The sequence below is a fragment of the Acomys russatus genome, chromosome 5 (assembly GCF_903995435.1).
Source record: "Acomys russatus chromosome 5, mAcoRus1.1, whole genome shotgun sequence".
NCBI classification, from domain to species: Eukaryota; Metazoa; Chordata; class Mammalia; order Rodentia; family Muridae; genus Acomys; species Acomys russatus.
Window position 1 is genome coordinate 72716585 of NC_067141.1, and position 23593 is coordinate 72740177.

At 39.3% G+C, this 23593-nt stretch overlaps 1 protein-coding gene across 1 annotated transcript; it reads left to right on the forward strand.

Annotated features, from left to right (window-relative positions):
* The first annotated feature begins 694 nt into the window (after positions 1-694).
* On the forward strand, positions 695-23374 carry Pdcd4 (programmed cell death 4). Its single transcript, XM_051146782.1, has 11 exons — positions 695-973; positions 2531-2833; positions 4581-4675; positions 5333-5446; positions 13041-13262; positions 14430-14527; positions 15346-15460; positions 18972-19079; positions 19332-19442; positions 19893-20032; positions 22339-23374. The coding sequence occupies exons 1-11, from the start codon at positions 931-933 to the stop codon at positions 22397-22399; spliced, it is 1410 nt and encodes a 469-aa protein (XP_051002739.1). The 5' UTR covers positions 695-930; the 3' UTR covers positions 22400-23374.
* Positions 23375-23593: the final 219 nt, after the last annotated feature.

The window sequence follows — 23593 nt, forward strand, 5'->3', positions numbered from 1 at the left end:
CTCACAGTGCTGTTATGTAGGTGTTAAGCTCCTGATATCCTCGCTTGTGCTTCTTGAGTGCTGTGATTACAAATGTGTTTTTAACACAACTGGCTTTTATTTGTTCCTAAAGTAGTTTCTTTCTTAGAATGAAAATTTTAGGTTATAAAAACAACATGCTAAAAATAAATCACAGAAAATATGTTTTAAAATGTCTTGTTTCAGTGCCTCATATAAAGACAAAAGTAATGAAATAGCAGCTCCTTCTGTGATGTGAGAGATCTCAATGCGGGAAGTGTTCTTGATTAGCCAAAACTGTTGTTTATATTTTAGAGTAAATTTACGTTTTTGTTAGGAACTATCCAATATTTATATCCCTATATGTGGCTGTAGTATCAATTTTAAGACTGCATTAAATGTGGGCTGGAGAGATGGAACATGGGTTAAGAGTACTTAGTGTTCTTCCACAGGACCTGAGTTCAGTTCCCACCATCCACATCTGCAGGTCCAGGGGACACAGCGCCCTCTTCTGGCCTCCACAGCTACCTCTGTTTACATGTGGTTTGTGTGCGGTGCGTGCAGGCATGGGTGGATCTGGTGTGTATATTTCTTTAGTTGAATGAGATGTGTGTTGTAAATAGATCTTTACACGCCATATTTGAGGGAGTCATTGGCACATGCTGAAATAGGATGTATTTTTATCTCAAGGTTTTATTTTCTCTTTGTCTCAGAAAAACTTGTGAAGAAATTTGGAGGTAAGTATTTTCGAAAGGATAGCAAACTCTTAAAAACAGAAAGAGGCATTTTTGACATTGTATTCAAGTAAGTTGAATTTAACCTAATCGTGTCCATAAAGATACTGAGACTTTTCTTTTTTAAAAACATAGATTCTAAAGGAAGACTTCCATTTAGTAATTTGTGTATAATCAGTGCAAGTGAAATCAAGGAAAAATGGATGTAGAAAATGAGCGGGTACTGAATGTAAACCCCACTGGTAAGTAGAACCCTAAACCCTAACCTGTGAGTGTGCGTGGCACTAGTACCACGCTTTATGTGGAAAAAAATGAGTAAACCCTTTAAAGTGCCTTCTTACTCATGCTTCAGGTATCCCAGCTCTACAGAAAGACAAAACTAGTAAAAGAGTTTGAAAAGACAAAAAGACATCATAGTGAAGTTTGACTATTTGCATGTAAAAATAGTCAGCATTGAGTATGGTGGTTAGCAGGGCAAAAGTGCTCAGTGACATGTTTCATAATAAAGACTCTCGCACTTTGTTTTGAGATAATGTGAAATGCTTTGAAAGAGTTTTCAGTAAGGGCCTGCTTTTGGAGAATGCTTTGAAGATTGAGGGCAGAGACTGAGCCTAATGAATACCTTAACGCACTGCATGTGTGAGTTTTGGATCACAGCATTTTCTTATTAGCATTTGTACTTTTTTGTTAATCTAAAAGGCTTGAATACAACTATAGTTTTTAAATTTTAGTTTTTAAACTATCTCAGACTACAATAAAGTCAGATATATGAATTGTACACATAAGTATAATTAGGTATCAAACAATTTGGGTCATTTGGCTGTTATTTGAATTACCCATGCTACAGTGGTAAATGGATTCAGTAGCCTTTCTGACTAAAAAAAAAAAAGTGTTTCCAGAGTAAAGCTGAGGGTGTCATGTGATCTTCACAACATCTGAGCTAGGGAAGAGAGTGCTCTGATTGGTGCTGTTGACAGGAGGCTATGACCAGGGGGAAAGCATTATGAAAGATGTAAAACCCTGATGGCTGTCATGGGCTAAGTAATGATAAAATGAGCATTACTGTTACTGTGGCTTGAGTTTTTAGGAAGATGTCCCTGCAGGGAGTGAGATTTGGGGTATATTGTGGAGAATTTTCATAACAGATTAGTTACGAAATGACTTGTAAGCAAGGGACCATTTGGAATCATTTTAGGTGCTAATTTTTCAGAGATAGAACTTTAGGGAACTACATTAGGAGTTGGAGATGATGGTTTTAAGAGGATTCCTTATGTTGAAGGCAATCAATTGAACAATTGCATGTGAGTCTTATTGCCAAATGTACATTGCAGGAGTTACTAATGTTTCCTGAGTATTTGTAACTGAACAGGGAATTCTTGGGAAATAATTTCAAATATACTCTGCTCTGTCTGTCTGTTTAAGTTGCAGAGCTGGTAGTGTAAAAGCACAGTAGATACTTTGTAGTGTGTCTCATTTGTCCCAAGAGTCTTGGTCCTACTCGCTCTACTTGGTAACTCCTTGCTCACAGGTCTACACTTTTATGTTCTTTGTACCAGGATAGATTTTATTTTTCAAACCTCTTTTTTGAAAACCCTATTAATTAAAATTCAGTAAATTCATTTAATGGGAAAAATAATCTTATATGTCCTTTTATTAGATTAAGCCACGTGAAATTGGCAATGTATGGCCACTACTAACCTACAAAATGTTAAACTTCATATGTAGTAACCAAATTTTTACCTGACATAACAGTGGATATCAGAAATATTTACTTTGGTTTCTTCATTTCCTCTTTTAAGATCCTGATAATTTAAGCGACTCTCTCTTTTCTGGTGATGAAGAAAATACTGGCACCGAGGAACTAAAGAATGAGATAAATGGAAATTGGATTTCTGCGTCCTCTATTAACGAAGCTAGAATTAATGCTAAAGCAAAAAGACGACTTCGGAAAAACTCATCCCGGGACTCTGGCAGAGGCGATTCAGTCAGTGATAATGGAAGTGAAGCAGTTAGAAGCGGAGTGACTGTGCCCACCAGTCCAAAAGGAAGGTTGCTAGATAGGCGGTCCAGATCTGGGAAAGGAAGGGGGCTGCCAAAGAAAGGTTAGTGTGTGCCCTGAAAAGAAACACATGCGGCGCGGGAGGCAGAGGCAGGCGGATCGCTGTGAGTTTGAGGCCAGCCTGGTCTACAAAGCGAGTCCAGGACAGCCAAGGCTACACAGAGAGACCCTGTCTTGAAAAACTAAAAAAAGAAAAGAAAAGAAACACATGTGGAAAAATCCCAGGTCCTGTGCTAGGAGGTCTAAAACGGGCAGAAGTATGGACAGTTCTAAGGTTTTATGGGCTGCATATCTACTACAGTAGAGCTGAAGGCCCATTTTACTTTTTATTTAGGTTGATTCTTTTTTCTTTGGAGTAGAAATTTTTTTTTTCCTCCCAGCAAGATATAGTAAACATTAATGCTTTCAGTTAGAAATTTTATACATACTATGAAAGTGGTCAGATTTATCGTAACTGTTACCAAACTAACCTAATTATGTCCATTGTCGAAGATAGTGACTATACATTTGACAACATATATGTAGATCTGGGTCTGAGTTCTCTTTAGTTTGGCTCCTTGAGTACTGGAGTGGATTGATTTATTTCACTGCTGTACCCAGTGCCTAGAATACTGAGAGACACTTAAAATTCACTGGATGAACGTTTTCCAGCTTCTGTTTGTAGTAGGATTTTGATGGAATTTGGAGATTGGACTGGATTTTGAATGGTGTGAGCTTTAATTTATGCACTTAATTAAGACCCTGATAATGTAAATGGCTCTTGTGATGAAAATGCTTGAAGGAGGGGGAAATGAAAGATGAGATTGAATTTCAGCATCTATTCATGAACCTAGAACTAATGGCAAGATAGAAAGATGATTATGGAAAATTTTTGTTAACTGGAATAGAGAAAGATAAATATACCAATATTCAGATAAAGTATAGTGGTCTTTGAGAGATGATTTTGTGAATAGCTCCATAGTCACTTGGGTCAGAATGATACAGGCATCTGTTTCTGGTGTGCTCTGTTGGCAAAGATTATACTTCAGGTACAAATGAAACTTCAGAAGGGGGCAATGGCATTTTGAAGGAAGGCTTTTTTTTAAATTTTATGTTTTTCTCTTTTTTTTATTTTTTGAATTTTTTTATTTATTCATATTACATCTCAATGGAAGGCTTTAAAAAAGTGTCATTTTAGACAAATTTGGCCTTATGAAAGTGCCACAGTAAGTTGATGGGAGAAGCAGCTTGCTGTGTTGTACTCTGTGGGCTATATATACAGAGGTAGACAGAAACAACAGCTGTTAGTGCTGCTGATTCTCAAATAGCAGTTAGTGCTTTGTTAGCCCAGTGCTGACTTGACAGTGTAGTTTAGCATGTGCTTCATGTGGAGGAACGTTAGGGTTAAAGCATTTGGTGGTTGTCATTAGGATTCTTTGTGGAATAATTCATTGCATGCTAAGGTTTTAATGCCACATCACTGGCCCAACATGTTTCCCCTTTTTTCCCGCTTTTTCTGTTTCCAAGAAATTTCAAAGTTTAGAGCCTCACCACAGTGTCACATTCTGAAGGTCTGTGATATAGCTGTTGTCAGATTAAAAAACTATTCTAAAGAATCTGCCTTTGGTTTTTCTAACTTGTTATTTTGACTTGATGCTTTGGGGTATAGATAATCTATTATTTTAAAAAGTGATCTAAATAGGAGTGCCAAGTATGATTCTCAACTGGAAAATAATTGGCATAGGAATTTTTACATCTGAAATTACTTCAGGTTTTGATTAATATTTATGAACTACCAATTGAACTTTCAGGTGGTGCAGGAGGCAAGGGTGTCTGGGGCACACCTGGGCAGGTGTACGATGTGGAAGAGCTGGATGTGAAAGACCCAAACTACGATGACGACCAGGTATCAGTTATTTTTTAAATACACTCACTGTGCGTAAGAGTTCTTGATTTTTCACTCACAAGATTGTAAAGTGATACACGATCAGATATCAGCATGCTGTGCTATAAAGGCGTATATCACACGAATGGCAAAATGATAAACACTCAGTACTTTCTGGCTGCTAAGTTAATTTTAGATTAGGAAAACCAGTTTATTGATAGTAAAGTCTGCATAATTTCCACTTGGTTCTGGAGTCCAAAGGAGGTGTTTATTGATTTGGGACTATCGTGGTGGTGAAGGGCTCTCTCGTGTCTTGTGGGCTATCGGTGTTAGGCTCCTTCTCAGGGTTGCTCCTTTACATGGGTGCTAGTGTGTATGTTGTTCTGGGGACATGTGCACTTTCTGTCATGATAGAGCTTAGTGAGAAGTGTAAATGCATTGTGGTGAAGTTCTACTTTTCAATGGGAAAATTTCAGAAGTATAATTGGTACAATGAAACTACTTCCAGCTTACCAGTGTCACTATATTACCTCACAGGTAGTCTTATTTCATCCTATGACTACAGAAGTAATTAAAATAGGTAGCATGTCTTTATCTGCCCTACTAGTGATCACTAACCAGTTGGAATGTGAAATGATAATTTCAGTTTATCTGAATAATTTATAATCCTTCTTACAGGAGAACTGTGTTTATGAAACTGTAGTTTTGCCTCTGGATGAGACAGCATTTGAGAAGACTTTAACGCCAATCATACAAGAGTACTTTGAGCATGGAGATACGAATGAAGTGGCGGTAGGTTTTAAGTTGCAGGGAGGAAAAGCACCGTAACAGGTAAAACAGTTAGAGTGATTTTGAGTCACTGTGGATACGTTTCTGTTTCTTCTTTTGTGACAACAGCAAATTTCTTAGCCAAGAAGGGAGTGTGCTAGTCATGATGGGAGTGTGCCAGGCACAGTGCGAGTGTGCCAGGCACGGTGCGAGTGTGCCAGGCACGGTGCGAGTGTGCCTGGCATGGTGCGAGTGTGCTAGGCACGGTGCGAGTGTGCCTGGCATGGTGCGAGTGTGCTAGGCACGGTGTGAGTGTGCCTGGCATGGTGCGAGTGTGCTAGGCATGGTGCTTTGTGCCTAAATCCCAGTGCTGCAGAGGTGAAGGCAGGTAGGACAGTCCTGAGTTTGCGGCCAGTCTGGGCTACAGAGGGCTTAAAAACAAAAAGAGCGATAAACTTTTTTTGCTGAATAATTTTTCTTACATGTTTTTGGGCTCTTATGAAACCTATATGCCATTTCACTGTGGGGAAAATGACACCACTACTATTTTTATATATTTATAGCAGCTGGTTTTATAATCTAAACAATTTCAGGGACTTTATAGATTCTGTGAAACCTCTTCAGGATCTCAGTTAGGATTGTATGATTGTTATGGATGAGATTAAAATGTATCTGTACTTGAAAGAAGAAAGTTTAGTCAGAGAGTTGGGAAAGAATGTATACGGGCAACCAAAATTTTGACTCATAATTGGTATGAGAATATTTAATGGGCTGTAGTGAATTGTTCATAAAGTAAATCTAGAAAGGTAAAGTAAAATGGCAGGTTTCATTAGGATTAGAGATCGGAAATATAACAGCATCTAATTGGAAGACATTTATAATTCTTAAAATCCAAGCTGGACTCTTTTTGATTTTGTTTGTTACATAGGTTTGGTATCTTTGGATTTATAGAATTTATAGAATTTCAGTATAAAACCAATACTTGTTTATTATACACTGTTGTGTGACAAACTTTTTCTGGGGTGACTCAACACATACGTGTCTACTCACTCCATATAGGGACCTCATGACTGTCCAAAATCCAGATACCACCAGAGTCCAACTTTGTGAACCAGTGACTCAAGACAGCTGTGGCACCAAAGCCTGCCCTTGGGTGACAGCTCACAAAGCTGGGAACCTGGAGCACATTGCATAGCCCACAGGCAGCCCAAAAGGTTGGAGGTTGTGCTTTCCAGGTGCCTCAGTTGGTCTAAACTTGTTATAGGCAGCTTGGCTGGTTTCTGCTGCTTTGGCTGCTGGTGTGGTCTCAAAGGTCTTAGCATTTCTCCTCTGTAAGTCTTTGTAGCTTGCCTCTGCTCACTCTGGCAGGGAGAGACTTAATGAATCTGGTCAGTTGCAGGGACTTTCTGAAGCTGTTTGAGTTGTTTCCCTTCCTGTTTAAAGAGCTTCCTTGCAGGATGGAATTACTCCTGCTCTTACGTTCTTTCCACCTTTCTGTAGTGATCCCTGAGCCTTGGAGAGGGGTTGACTGTAGATGTCCACCTTTGCCTAGGAAGTGCCACAATAAGTTACTTGTTCTTAGGATCTTCACCAGTAGTTATGGGTTGGGGCTGATAACAATGGGTCATCTATATGTGTAAACACATGTTTAGAAGGCAGTTTGACAAGCATATCACATCTATATAGAAAAAACATACAAGTTGCTTCCCCACAGGACTTAGGACCTCCCTAGCTACAGGTTTTGTCCTGGTTTCCAGTACCAGATGTGAACTCTCTTTTGTGGTATAGGCCTTGAATCCAGTTGGAAAACTGTTGGTTTTACCCAGGATGGCCAAGTCAGTATTGCACATGCTGCCTAGAGTGTCAGTACTTCAGCATACAGTGTCCATAGCCAAGCTGGAATGCTGGTCACAGTTCTCCTCCAGAAGCCTGCATGGCTTTTTCTGGCACTGTGAAAGCCAGCCATTAAGCTGGGAGTTTACAGTTCAGCCCTAGCTTAATTCTCCATGTGCCGTAACGAGAGCATGTGCGTGCCGTAATGAGAGCATGCGCATGCAGTGCTTTCAGCAACAAGGTCTTACCATCTAGGACTGGAATACAGCCAGCAGTAATAGCAGTAGGCTTTATGATTTCAGGGACCTCATGGGCTTTCCTAGACAACAAGTGCCCACCCCTAGCACTGGGGTTTCCAGTCAACAATCTTAGAGCTTCTGGAAGTGTCCTTTTCCTCTCATGTAGGGAATCATTTGGATTTAAACTCAGTTACTAGGGGATGTTCAGCAGCTTAAAGGACCCTGGTGCTAGGACAGCCTACATGGCATTGATGATGGGGCTTACATACACCACACCTCACTGCTGTAAGTATGCTTACCACCTTCATAGAGTTTGCTTCTGTGCTACACCAGAAAGCAGTCTGGCCAGGAGGCCTTCAACCCAGCCCTTTATTGGGCAAGATGCTCTTACGTCACTAGGGTAAAACTAGTTATAGATTCTACCAGTTGCAGTGCTTTAAATCCCACCTAACAGTTGCTGTTATTTTGCCCTGCACTGAACTTTCTATAACAGACCAAAACCCTATTGGAATTTTGCTTAGGTTGCTCTTGCCATTGGCCCCCAGCTATAGCCTTATCAACTTCTGATGAGTTCTGACCAGAGGAGACATTGGGGTGGTGTGGCACACAGCTGTTCAGCCTGTCCTCCAATGAGCTTAGCCATTCCAAAGCCACTTGAGCCTTTCTGCGACAATCTCATGTATTGTTTATACAGAGAATAGACAGGTTAGGCAAGGTGGGCTATGAAAATTTGCTAATATACCAAGAGCTCTCCAAATGCCTGTATCTCCTTTACATATACAGGCACAGTCTGTTGTAGGAGTTTGACAGTAATGCTGTCAGGTATCCTATGTGTCTTACCAGACTGGACCATGATACTGCCAAGAATTTTACACTTGTGCCTGGCCTTGCATCTGTGGATTGGTCTCCCATCTTCATTGCAGGGACTGGTATTGGCTTAAGGTACCCAAGACCAAGTTCTCAGCATAAAGGAGATTTATTTGTCCTAGAGGGATAAAGGACAGGGAATAAGAAACAATAACAGGAGATAGAGGGAGAAGGAGATACGGGGAAAGGAACAAGGGACAGGGAGGGTGCTTGGGCTGGCGAGTGTCCCTTCACTCATTCCTTCAGATACATCGCTGTCCTCTAGGTACATTTCTAACACTCAGAAGTCAGCATTATGTCATATGTAGAACACGTTTCCCAGAGAATGGGCAGGAAAAGGGACACCCCGGTGCACCAACACATAACAGGGGGCTACAGAGATAACGCTGGTGAAGTGCTCTGACGGCCTATTGTAATCTGTTCTGAGCAGTGTCAGGTGAGCCCAGTTCACAACTAGAGATAGTAAAGTGGAAAGTGAGCAAGTCTAATAGTGAGAGGTTCTGCCCGTTTCTATCTGTTGCTTCCTCTGCAGACCAGGGTTGACTACAAGCGTGGCTGGGAGGCCCTGATGAACTCCCTCAATCTGCAGTCCTCTCGGAGCCATTGTGCTTCCATACCCTCCAGCTCTTCCTTGGAGCCGTTGTGCGTTTCTCCACTGCTGATAAACTCAGTGGCCTGAGTTAATCTGCTCAGACCTGCTCATGGCCGAAGGTGAACGTGGCCCTGCTCTTCCCCGCTGTACCTGCTGGCTCCCAGGTCAGACAGGCGCTGTGGATACGGCTGAAGGTGTTACCTGCCGTTCACCGTTCTGGCTGGTGGGAGAGCTCCTGCTTGGGCAAACAATCTCTGCCACTAGCGTAACCTTTTGCTGGAGGGAAGTGTACCCACCCTTCTTAGTCTGGGGCATAATCAGCACCCCTGGGGCAGGCTTGACCATCTTTACCTGTATTGTTCTGTCATGGTGTCTTCTGTGAACTGCTCCTCCGGCTTTAAAGCAGTTCAGGAGCCCCTTAGCACACAGTTTGGCTTTCTGTAAGGTTCAGGAACTCTAGAGAGACACAATTCCACCACATTTGTCTTTGAGGAATCCAGACAGACCTTTCTCTGCTTTGTCTTTTTCTTCTCTCCATGGCTGCTCTCTCACATGACTGACTCTTGTTACAGCTTGCTCTAAGTCACCGAGGTCTGTCAAAGCCTTCCCTACTTGATAAAGAGCTTGTCCCCAAAGAGCTCAGCGAAGTCACTAAAGCTCCACAGCAGCCACAAGCTCCCTGCTGGATCAGCCTTCCCTTTGACTTCCCTGTGAACACAGCTCTACCTGACCTGGGAAACTGGGGTTCACACAGATCCTCTTATTCCTAGTTCCCTCAACAGCTCCTGTCCTCCTCCTTCGTCCCTACAGCCCCTGATATTCATGGAGCCCTCAGACAGAGATAACCAAGTGTTCTCATGGCTTTCATAAGCCAGTCCACCAGAGACCGATTTCCCTCATACTGTCTCAGGTCACGCGCAGCCTTTGCCTTGAGAGGGATGGGAACTTACCTCCTCCCTCCTCTTCCTTCTGCCTCCACAGCAGGCAGACTCATCCTGTCCACTCCCATGTCCCACAGCCTCACAAGCCAAAAGTTGAGGCTTAAAAGTCTTCCCTAATTCCAGCAATTCAAGTGTGGAGTATTTCCTGATCACCTTAGTTTCTTGCATTGAACCATATTCTAGATCATAGATTTTTTTTTTCCCCTTTCGTCATTAAAGGTTGGATTTCTAGAGTACCTGCTATTGCTTTTACCATAATCTCTTCCTCCCTCTAAATCTTCCTATGAGTTCCAAAGTCTTGGATCCTAGGAAGGGCTTTTGAGCATGGATCTAACTTTCTCTTTTCCTTTTGGCTCCCAAACCTTAAGAAGTGGCAAGCCAGCATCTCACCTCATCCTCTTGTTTAATGTCTTTGCCATATTAGAGGCTAACGCAGAGGATGCTAACCGTATCTCCCTTTCTTGTAACTGCTTCTCTTTACACACACAAGTTCCTGCTCGGCAGCAGCCTCAGCCTCAGCCTCAGGTGCATTTCGAACTACATGTAAGAATGACCAGGCAACCTCTAAAGACTTCTACATTTCCTTTGCACCAGTGACTCTGAAGATGTTATGACCCTTTAATGCAGTTCCTAGTGTTCTGGTGACCCCCAACTATAAAATAATTTTGCTGCTGTTATGAGTCATAATGTAAGTATCTGATATGCAGTATATCTCTCATATGACCCCAAAAGGGTTTGCAACCCACAGGTTGAGAACAGCTACTAGTATTTTAACAGTTTTCAGAGCATCTCCATATCCACATGGCAGACCCCATTTATCAAGCAGGCATGCCACCCATACCACATAGACAAAGACTGTCATTCTGGGGGTTTCCCCCACAGACATTACTAATCCTGATGGCTCAGGCTTAGTCGCATATCTTATTACCTATAGCAAGAACCGTGCAGCCTCTAGCACAACATAGTGCAAAAGCAGTGCACTAACACTTGAAAAAGAAAGGACAACTGTCTCCTGAGCTGATGCTCTGTACCCTCAGGCTTCTCAGCCTCAGTTCCATGCCTGGCTGCTCACTGTCAGGGCCATGCACTCACTCCTCCCTGCCCCCAAGCCCATCTTTGGTTCTGTCATGTCCCTGTTTGAGCATCAATTATGTTGTGTGACAAAACTTTTCGTGGGGAGACACAACATACATGTCACAACTCACCTCAGATACAGAACTTGTGACAGACCAAAGTATAGATGCAACAGAGTCCAACTTTGTGAACTACTGAGGTTTTTTGGGGGTTATTTATGGGAATAAGGATAGGGGTTTACTTAGAGGAGCAGAAATGGCTCATAGATTGCTGTACCACCAAAGCCTACTCCAGCAGGTAGAACACCTCACAAAACTGAGAATGTGGACTACACTGCATAACCTGTAAAAACAGGTTGGAGAGCCCTTTCCAGGTGCCTCAGTTGGCCTAACCCTCTTCTAGGCAGCTGGTCTGGTCTCTGCTGCTTCCACGCCGCCTGCCGGGCCTCAGTCATCTTTGAAGCTCAGTTTGGCTTATTTGTAGATTGCCTCTGGTAGGTAAAGGCCTACAGAATATGGTCAGTTTCAGGGACTTCTTGAAGATTTTTGAGCTGTTTACCTTCTCATTAAAAGAGCTTCCCAGGTGCATGGGAAGCTCTCAAGAGGCAGAGGCAAGCAGGCCTCTATGAGTTTGAGGTCAGCCTCGTCTACAGATTGAGTTCCTGGACACCCAGGGCTACACAGAGAAATGATGTCTCAAATCCCTCCCAACAACAACAGAAAACCCTAAAAGCACCCACAAACAAAAGAGCTTCCCTGCCTGATGGAATGGCTCATTCTTGGAGGAAACCCTTATATAAAACATGCCATGCGGAGAAATTTGTGACCTGTGATTCCTCCCTTGGTTAAGATTGGCCAAGTAAAGGAAAGACAGGTGAACATTCTGTTTAGAGGAAGAGCTTAAGTTTAGTGAAGGTAAGGACTGTGACATTTGAATCTCGACCTGCTGAGCACTGAGCAGTTGTGTCCTGTGATTGTGTTAAAAGCAGTGTTATGGAAGTAGAAAATAGAGAGCATGGAAGAGGTGATTCTAGCCATATGAAAGGCGACTTAGGAATTAGAGTTTGCCACATCATAATTGAAGATTATCCTTGTAAGATGGGTCTGTTGTTTAAACCAGTGCAGTTGAGGGAGGTGAAACGGTGTAGGAAGAGATTACCAACCAGGATAGTACTTAGGGGGTTGTGAAAGTAGTATTGGCATTCTCCCAGTTGTATATCATAGTTTAAAAATTTCAAGAAGACGAGGGCTGGAGAGATGGCTCAGCGGTTAAGAGCACTGCCTGTTCTTCCAAAGGACCCGGGTTCAATTCCCAGCAACCACATGACAGCTCACAACTGTCTCTAATTCCAGTTCTAACGGCTCTGACACCCTTACACCAGTGCACATAAAGTAAAATTAAATGAATTAGTAAAAAAAAAAAAAAATTCAAGAAAACATTAAAAAGCAGGCAGTGTTAAGTAACCACGTTAGAACTCTTCCTCTGAGGTCATACTACTGCAGGTGTTCAGCTTTGGGTTATTTTGAGCATTAATTGAAGTGAACAATGCCTGGTAACATTGTTGAGTGGTTAGTAAATATTAGCTACTGTTGTATTTTAATAGGAATTTTTTTTTTTTTATTCCAACGTTTAAAACAATCCCACTTAAACTGTAAACATAGCTCTGGCTGGTTTGGAACTCACTGTGTAAGATGAGGCTGGCCTTGGACTCTTGAGGTCGATTTAAAGCATGTGCTACAAAATCCACTTTTCAAGAGAAAAAATTAGAATATACAAGCAGCCTGTAATATAAAATGAATTTCTCCACAAATGTTCAAGTATTTGTAGAAATAATAGTAATAGATTGCACAGTAGAGGTAATTAAGCTAGTTTCACTGTTCTTCACATCCCAGATGTACTGATGTTCAGGCAGTTAGAGCTTATATAAATATCACTGTTTTAAACCTGCTAAGTATGACTGTTGATACTGAAAAAGAGAGAGAGGTGTAAAGATACATAAAAAGCATGGCTGTGCAAAATTAACATTTTGCTGATCTATAGTAACAAGTAGTTTTCTTTATTCTTTTAAACAGGAGATGTTAAGAGATTTAAACCTTGGTGAAATGAAAAGTGGAGTGCCAGTGTTGGCAGTGTCCTTAGCATTGGAGGGTAAGGCCAGTCACCGAGAAATGACATCTAAGCTGCTTTCTGACCTCTGTGGGACAGTAATGAGCACAAATGATGTGGAGAAGTCGTTTGATAAGTTGTTGAAGGACCTACCTGAATTAGCATTGGATACTCCTAGAGCACCACAGGTTTGTTTAATTTGTTTATATTTTCTGTACATGCACATGCTTTTCCACTGAGCGATAACCTACCTAGCCTTTCTGCTGTTTTCAAACAGCTGTGATGAAACGAAACTAGGTTTTACATCTTACTACTTTTCCCATCCAACTCGATATATTTTTTAGGTCACATATAATACATGTACTTTCTGCTCACATATTTTCTATCATATAGAAGAATTTTTATAATGTATGTTGCCTTAACAGTTGTATTGATTTTGTTGAGTGTGATTATTAAGTAATAACTTCCCTTTTTTAATTTTGAAAACATGTAATTGCTATTTATTAACATTTGCATAAACATTCAATTTATAGAGAGTTTCTAAATGTTTCTGTAGCAGGCAGTTTCTATGAATCACTTATTTCTCTTCATTTTTTTATATACATGCTTTAAAGATCATCTGAGTTCATATTGGTTATAGAATTTTTGATGAATAAAAACCAAAATGAAGAAAGGCTAGGAAAAAAACTTCCACATGAACCTGTTAACATTTTGATAACTAATTTTTTATTTTTATTTTTTGGTTATTTGGTTCTTTTACCTTTGTTTAATTAGAAAATGGAATTGTATCACATATGTTGTTTTATAGATTTGATTTTTCTTACAAAACGTGGCAAGTTTTTCCTGTGGCCCTGTAGTGCACTTCATTTGTATGCATACTTAATGCACACTTTTACTGTTTGACACTAAAGTTGTTTCCAGTTTTTGTAATACATTTTGCTATGATCTGATTTTGAAATAAACGTTTATTTGTGTTTCTCCACAAGATAAATTTTATAGTTGGTTGAGAAAACATTCTAGGTTATTTTATTTAAGAAGAAGAGACTTTTTCCTTTGACTTTAAGTCATTTTAATAGATATTATTGATTATATTTAAGAATGAGGTAGTGTGCAAAATATTGGGGATTAAATAGTGAGCAAAACAGATGTACCTTCCAATTCTGATGGCATGGACTTGAAGGTCAGTGTAAAGGAGCACACACCATGCATGACAAGTAAGCGCTTCTGCATGTCCCAGCATGTATTTTAGGCATTGTGCATTCAACCAGTTTTTTAAAAAAATCATTTATGCATTTCAAAATTGTGTCCTAATAAGTATTTTAGTTTTTTAATATAGTTGTCTTTCTTTCTTATAGTTGGTGGGCCAGTTTATTGCTAGAGCTGTTGGAGATGGAATCTTATGTAATACCTATATTGATAGTTACAAAGGAACTGTAGATTGTGTACAGGCTAGGTAAGTAAATTAATTTTTGCTACTAGAATTTCAAAAATTTCTACAGCATCCTGTAAAGTGACACGTGCATTAATCAGATGTTGTGAACATGTATTTGTCATTTATCTGTTGTGCATTGTTAGAGATTGTTGACATGAATTAACAGGAAGAGGACATTTATAAAATGGAGAAATTCTGAGTTAAATTATTAGGTTCCCTCTTTTTAAGTCTCCCTTCCCTGGGCTTCAGTTTCCCTACTTGTAAAATGAAAGCATTGGGCGTGTGTGCAATGTTCACGGTGCCTTCTGGTTCTGATACCTGAAGTTACTTAGTGTTTTAGTAAGAGTGGCCTAGTGAGCCTTGTTTAGAATTGTCCTGCTAGAAAATGTGCTTTTCACTTTTGTTCTTGGATATAATGAGTTATAAGCCAAATGTGTTGTTTCACTTTTCAAAACTTCCTAGAGACTTTGATTTAGACAGTAAGGCCTTAAGTTTTCCCAGATGCAAATCTTAACTTCATGGGGCTAATGTGGGAGGATGTGAATCTGTATAAGTTGTATGTGAGATGGCCCTTCCTGTTTACATTTTAATTATTTTACAATGTTTATTATTATTTTTTATATGAGAAATGGATGTGAAAGAACATGAGAATGTTAAATATTTTGCTACCTAATTTTTATTTGGAAAGTTATTTTCAAAAATTAGATATTTTTGTGACATGAAAGTTGTCAATATGCGCATAGTTTTGTAAACTTTATCGATAGTGTGGCAAACATATCTATGTAATACATGTCTATGCATCAAAGTAAAAATTTTCTTTTTCCTTGTCTTTTTGATAGAGCTGCTCTGGATAAAGCTACTGTGCTCCTGAGTATGTCTAAAGGAGGAAAGCGCAAAGACAGTGTGTGGGGATCAGGAGGCGGGCAGCAGTCTGTCAATCACCTTGTCAAAGAGGTACTTACTGAACATTGTGTTCAGCTTACATTCTTTTGAAAGAGAAAACAACAAGACAACTAGTAGGTCTTATTTTTGTGGGCAAGAATTCAATTTGGTCATATAGCTGCAGGTAAAAAACTGAACAATCTATGAAGTAGAAAAAATCATCTAATTGTTGTGGTTTTCCCCTTGGGCTGCTTCTTCTTCTCTTTTGTGATTTAGTGGCATGAGTACTGTGTTGATGAATATAGGAAGGCTGTCTGTGGACATCTCAGGAATGAGTGGCTGTAAGAAGGCTGCCTAGGAACGTTTAAGGAATGCCTGCAGTCTAACAGTCTTCAGTCTTAGATGCTGAGGGAAGGCTACTAGTAATGAGTCAATAAGTGGTATTTATATGAGCGAGTTGAGCGTCTGAAATTACAGGTTAGGGATTATGAACATTAGAGTAGATCAGAGTGGTTGGGCTTTATAAGATGTTCACTACATTTGTTAAAAGCAATTGAGTTATTCCATTAAAATGCAAGATTTGCTTCCTGTGGGTTTTCTCTCATGTTCTATAATAAATGGAAAAAACGTAATGTCTAACTGTAGATCTTGAGACTCACAGTGAGAAGGTTTTATAGTTTATGTGCTTGTTTTAATGTACCCCTTTTCATTTTGTTTTTTAGATTTTCGTGTGTGTGCATGTGTGTCTGTGTGTGTTTAGTCCAGAGGTCAACCTCAGGTGTCACTCCTTAGGAAATGTCCACCTTATTTTTTGAGACCTTACCCAAGAGCTGGGCTGGCTGCACAGTGAGCCAGGTATCTCCTTGTCTTTGTCTGCAATCCTGAGATTACAGTCTACGCCACACCCAGCTGTTGACATGGGTTGTGAAGATCAAGCTAAGGCCGTCAAGCTTGTATGACACGCTCTGCGCTGTCTCCTCGACCCTCCCTCTCCTAAGTGCTAAGCAGTTCAAATGGGTGACTAGAGCATTGACCGTTCTTGCTATTACGTATGTTACAGTAGATAATGTCAGGTCATGACTGCAGTATATTTAAAAAATTTTGAGAATTGTAAAAAAGGGTTAAAGTGTGCCATATTAGGCGAAGAAGGCAATAAAGGGTATTGTGGCTAGAGAGGAAGATGTAGAGCTAGCTGATCTCGGGCGTGGGGTGCACATTAGAGAAGCCCGGTGAATCCATAGAGAGACTCCAAAAATCCAAACCAGACTATTAATAAATAGTTGGCAAATTTTTACGATAACAACATCAATACATGAAATTTAGTTCTCTATACATTAGAATTGAATGAATAATCAGAAATGCAAATATAACTGTATTAATAATAGCATAAACATAGAATATGATGAAAATTGACAAAGGAAATTCAAGTCTTATATGGTAAAAAGAGGCCACACTTACGGGTTATTAGGAAATATTATTAATATGGTAATACTCTGAAGGTGATATTTTGAGAAGTTGATAAACTCTTAAGAGTATATGAATTATCACTCAATAAAAAGAGAATGAAATAAAACCAATAGTACATGACATTGTTTTGGGTACTCACTTAAATGGAAGCAAGGGTTTAGTAAAAAGACTTGAGAAATCTTTACATGGTTTTGTAATTTTGCATTGAATCAGGCAGGGAATGTTTGTTTCACTTTAAAATGTATGTGTGAGTGTGTGTGCTGTCTGTATGATCAGCGTGTGGGGCCAGAGGAGGGCTTGGGTTCCTGCAACTAAAGTCAGGGTCAGCTGTGAGCAACAGTGTCCTCTGTTAGTGGCATAACACATATGACTTAAATAACAAATACCTTGTAATTTTAGTAAAAATCTTCAAATATTAGTATGTATTATATTAAGGGTAAATACTATATTTACATTATTCTTTGTGTATGTATAGTCAGCGTGTGTGTGTGTATGTGTTTATGGTATGATATAGTGCACTCACTCATATGAGGTGTGAATTTTTTTTTTTTTTTGTGCCTGTGTACAGGCATGGACATTGGGTGTGTTACTCTCCACCTTGCTGCCTTGAGGTGGGGTCTCTCACTGAACCAGAAGCTTGCTGTCTTGTCTTGACTGACTGGCTAGTGAGCTTTAGGGACCCACCTGGCTCTGGCCAGCAATGCTGGACTTGCCTTTATTCACAGCCATGCCTGGTGGTTGTTGTTGTTGTTATTATTACTATATTTTATTTTTTATGTGAGTGTGGAGCCTTTGGGCTTCATGCTGTCACTGAAACCCATTGAGCTATTCCCCCAGACTCAGATAAAAACAACCAAAATATTCTAATTCTAATTACAATGTAGCTTAGTAGCAAATTTTTACTTTACTTTTTATGAAGATATTACTGAAATTGAAGTAGAGGATATTTAGATAAAATAATTTTATTTATCCAGCCAAAATTCACTTAGTACTATTAGATACAAATGTGCTTTTCCCAGAAAATTTGTAAGGAAGATTATTTGTAGTAGAAGCTCTTTTGCTTAAATAACATTTACGAGGCTTTTCTAGAGCCATAAATGATACTGTGCATGCTTTAGCTTGAAGTTAAGAATTGTTTCTCTTGCTGTGACTGAAGCTCAGTCAGTGAGTGTTTTTTTTTTCCACTGAGTGTTTTCATTTAAAATTTTTTTTAATTTTATTTTTTAAATGTTTTAACTTGTTTGGGTGCATATAAGTCTATGTACCATGTGCATGCAGTGTGCTCAGAGACCAGAAGAGGGCATCAGATAATTAATATAAAGTTGTCAAAAACATGTGGGTGCTGGGAATTGAACTTTGGTTCTCCAGAAGAGCAACCAGTGTGCTTTTAACCACTAAACAATCGCTCCATCTCCACTGAATATTTTTAGATACTGAGTTTCAAATCCTCAGTTATATAGAGAAAAGAAGCTGTAGAAATCTTTGCCCTTGTAGTAATGCCCCATTATCTCTTACTTTTTGGCTCCCATTGCATTAAGATCATCCTGATATTTTGTGACGTGGTAAAGTGATGAGACTTTAAGTTAGTCCCCTCTAGTGATATTAAAAAAAACCTCTGCCCCTTTAAAAGATTTATTTTCATTATGTGTATGTGTGTGAGTATGTGCATGTAAGTTAAGGTGCCCATGGAGGTCAGAGTTGCAGGATCCCATGAGCTGGAGCTCCAGGTTGCTGTAAGCCATGTGAAATGGGTGGTGGGAACTAACCTCAGGTCCTCTGCAAGAGCAGTGCATCTCAGCCCTGAGCCAGCTGTCTTTCCAGCCCCTACATCCCTTGTTATTAGTAGGATACATCTGAGCATTGAACAAGGTCATCCATATTATAAAACCTACTGTAGATACCAGAGATTCCTTAGAGAACCAAGTGCTTCCTTTGCTTCATAACTGCACCATTCAGAGCCCAGGAGTTTACTTTTTAATTATGAAAAAGTTCTTTTGTGATGCCACTATGCCAAATCCCTGTGTTCAAAATTAGTGCAAATGTAAATAAATCATTTAGGCAAATACACATCTTTAAGAACTAGAAATTCTAACATTTCAACTTTTAAATCTAATAGATTGATATGCTGCTTAAAGAGTATTTACTCTCTGGAGATATATCTGAAGCTGAACACTGCCTTAAGGAACTGGAAGTGCCTCATTTTCACCACGAGCTTGTGTATGAAGTAAGGCTACATGCTCCCACCACAGAGCATTTTAGACCATAGTGACCAATGGTTTTTTTTTTTTTTTTTTTTTTTTTAAATAATATAAAGTTCTGTTTTGTTAAAAATGTTAAAATAATTTTATAAGTTTATATAATTATTACAAAAGCATTTAATTACTACATATTAGAGGAGGGATTGGATCCATTATAGGAGCAGTTTCTCATGAATTGATGACTAAAGGTTCATTGACTCTTTCTGTTCAATTTTTAGGCCATTGTAATGGTTTTAGAGTCAACTGGAGAAAGTGCATTCAAGATGATCTTGGGCTTATTAAAGTCCTTGTGGAAGTCATCTACCATTACTGTAGACCAAATGAAGAGAGTATGTATGGCATTATTTTAGAGACTTTTGTAAAAGGTGTATGCCCAACTATATGACTGAATAAGGGTTATGGATTGTTAATGAAAGCTGCTTTTAGGGCATGTGTACTGTTACACCTGTAGGTCTTGTTTAGCTTTTATATTTTTGGAAAATAACACTTCAGGTTTTCTTTTTTTTTTTACTCATTAAGATTGTTCAGTTTGTGGGATGTAGGTATGTGCATTGCATCTAGAGAAAACATTTAAATTGCATTTTTATTAAAAATCTTTTGAAATGTTGGTGTAACTATCTCACAATTTTATACAAGGTAGTAAGTGCGGATGTGAAGTGGATCGTAGGTAATTTGCTCATTGACATTTGTGTGACTGTCAGGTCAGGGTGTACTGCTGGGTGGTTTTATGAGATACACTTTTATACAGGCTAACAACTATGTATGTAATTTTCCTATAGGGCTATGAGAGAATTTACAATGAAATTCCAGATATTAATCTGGATGTCCCACACTCATACTCTGTACTTGAGAGATTTGTGGAGGAATGTTTTCAGGCTGGAATCATTTCCAAACAACTGCGAGATCTTTGTCCATCAAGGTACTCTGTTTAAGTAACACTTCTCATTGAAAAAATATTGAACAAGATCCTTGGGGAGCTAAGGTAGTTTTTTTTTTGTTTGTTTGTTTGTTTTTGTTTTTTGTTTTTGTTTGTTTTTTTGGTCATTCTGGCTGTCAGAAAAATGAAGTAGTGTCTTTTTTTTTGAAGTGATTAGAAAGCAAGAACCATCTGCCTAGAGTTTATGGAGAAAAAAGTATAAAGCCTGTTTGTCACCTTGCGTCTGTGGACTGGACTGCCATTCCGAGGGAATAACTGTAGTGTATGTGTTTACCAGGCTGCTACTAAATACCTACTTCAGAGTAGGCATTATAACCAATAACACGAGAAAATAGAGGATTGTGTAATGAGCCTTCAAAGTCTCGTGGCTGACTAGTAGTACATCTTAATGGTGAAGTCTGACTTCAGACATTTTTTTAGGCTTTAAAGGTATAAACTCTTTCCTGTTTTTGATAGTGGCTTCCTTTGTTTCACGTGATGGAAAAACAACAGTGTTAGAAATTACTTGTGGGAGTGATTTTCTCTGGAGGGAATTAGTACTTTTAGGATGTAATTTAAGAGTTGATAAAGGGAATGGTGGTCCACGCCTTTATTCCCAGCACTCGGGAGGCAGAGGCAGGCAGGTCACTGAGTTCAAGGCCAGCCCGGTCTACAAAGTGAGTCCAGGACAGCCAACGCTACACAGAGAGACCCTGTCTCAAAGAACCAAAAAAAAAAAAAAGTTGATAAAGGCACCGGACATGGCGGCGCACACTTTTATTCTCAGCAGAGGCAGGTGGGTCTCTGTGAGTCCAGGACTATAAGAGAAACTCTTGTCTCAGAAAACCAAAACCAAAACCAACCCATAAACAAAACAAAACAAAAATGAAAGAAAAATAGAGGAGTTGATAAAGGCTTTCTCCTTTAAAATTTATAAGCTTGTAATATAGTAAGTAATAACTTATCTTTTAGAGACATTTTTTGCAATCTGAAAACTGTACTTTGTTTATTTTTGTTTTGTGAAGACTCTCAGAAAAGCTATTTCTAAGTAGGTTCCCTTGCTCTAAAAAGTTTGAGGCTTAGAGAGGAAAATGGTGGCAAGTGAGAAGAAAAGTCTGGAAATGTGCACCTTGGCTACAAGTCTAGCATCAGTGAAGCCTCTGCCAGGGCAAGGTCTCGTTCATCACCCAGTCACCTGGTCTTAAAAAGTCCGCTGTTCAAGAACAGTGGATTCCTGTCTATTTGTGTTTGCTTTTAAGATTTTTTTTTTAAGCTTGTGTTTGAAAGTCTGATTATTTTAATAGAGACTTTACTCTGAAGAGTCATATGAAGTGTTCTTACAGATGCAGAGTATAATACCAAACAGCTTTGGCTTTTGTCCTCTTACGGTTTTGCTTTTTTGTGTGAAGTGCACATTTATGTGTGATCTTGCATGCTTGTGCATATTGGTCAGGGGCAGAGAGTAAGCTCTGCTTGGGTTTACTGCTGTAGGCTGCTGGGTAGCTCTTGTCTTGGGAGAGTACTGCTGTAGGTAGCTAGCTGCAGTTACTTTAATAGAGAAGGGTTTCCCAAGTTTTCAAATGGCAGTCAAGAATACCCAAATGGGGCACATAGGCTAGAAATGAGATTCTCATTTGGTCGTCTACACTCAGTTTATATGACACTTCTAAGGCTGAGTAAAAATTTAGTTATAGAACAGATAACTTGGCCATATTATTTGTTGACATTTATCTATTCATTTACTTGTTGTGTGTGGATTTGTGTGGTTATGCCGTAGTACATGTGGGTCAGAGCACAGCTTGTGGAACTTCATTCTCTGTCAATCACGTGGGTCCCAGGGCTGAGGGCTGATCATTAGGTGTGCTGGCAAGAGCCTTTACCTGCTCTGAACCACTTTGCTGGCCAAACATGGATATTTTGATAAGTTCTATAGTTCCATCTTTCTTAATTCTCATTCACGGTGAAAGTTGTGTTTGGCTCACTTGCTTTCAAATAAGGTATATATAAGTGCTAAAATCTAAGTAAAATGCCATTTTTCTGTTTTAGCTTTTATTAATAACTCCAAGTAGATACAGCTCATTAGTAACTAGGTGTTTATCTGAGCTACTTGTACTTGCTTGACATCTGACATTTTATAAAACATCTAGTGTGTTCTGTAGGTAGAAACACCTTCTCTCTAAGCAACTGAGAAACATTGGCCTTAAACAGCAAAACCCTTTGTTAAAGAAATAAACAGAAAACTCAAGGTTTTAATGTCTTTGATTGAATCAGATGTTTACCTGTTTTTATTTTTGTTCTTTTTATTACAGGGGAAGAAAGCGTTTCGTAAGTGAAGGAGATGGAGGTCGTCTTAAACCAGAGAGCTACTGAGCACAGGAACTCTCTCACAGCCTTAAGTGTTACAGAGTACAGACTGAATTGTAAGAGTTGTTAGCACAGGGTTTTTTGTTTTGTTTTGATTTTTTTTTATTAAGAATTTGTTTTGGGTACAAGGCATTTCTGAAATTTTATAAACTTACATTTAATGGGAATTTTTGAAGGAAGTATTTTCTTTTTTTTTCTTTTTTCTTTTTTTTTTCCTTTGAGGGGAAATTAAAGGAGGGACAGAAGAGTAACCACTTACGGGTGGAATATTCTGATAAGCTACTTTTTCTAAGTGCCATGTTTATGACCTAATCATTCCAAGTTTTGCATTGATGTCTGACTGCCACTCCTTTCTTTCAAGGACAGTGTTTTTTGTAGTAAAATCACTGGTTTATACAAAGCTTTAGTTAGGGGTGAAGTGAAGCTACTTACTAAACCCCGTGTTGGCTGCTGCTGTGGAAATGCTGTGCTTTGAGAGTAAACAAAGAGACACAAAACACACACACACACACACGCACACGCACACGCATATACGCACACCCACCCACCACATTTTTGTCTTAGAGAATTTTTAAAAAACGAGTTAGTCATGAGACTTTTTCATCTTTCCAGGGAACATATTGATTGGTCTTAAATACTATACAGTTAAGTAAATGGTGGCTGGAACATCTATTTTTCTACAAAACTGGAAAAATGAACCTGGTTCTACAAGAATGTACAACAAAATAAAACATGTGAAGCAGTGTTGATTCTTTAGTGGGAGTGCATTTATTTTGTTTTTTGAAAACTTCTTTTAGGTTTCCTGTCTCAACTGTAGTAGGCCTTGTGTTCAATCCCAATAGTGTAAAATAAACAAAAATGTTAGATTGTTTCTTGAGACAGAACCTTGTTATATAGCTCTGGCTGGCCTGATAACTCCTTAGGTAGTTAAGGCTGTCCTCAAATTCATGGTGGTCTTCCTGTCCCAATGTTTTGAGAGCTGGGAATAGAGGCATGGACTGCCGTGCCTGGCTTTCAAAACAAGTACATTGAGCTTAGAGAATTTAGGCTCTTAAAAACTTTTTTTTAAACCTCCAAATTTAAATAAAATAGGACTAGAGAGATCACTAAGAAGCTGTGAACACTTGCCGCTGCTTGATAGGACTCGACTTGGGAGTTCCAGCACCCACATTGGGCAGCCCACAACACCCTGCAACTTGA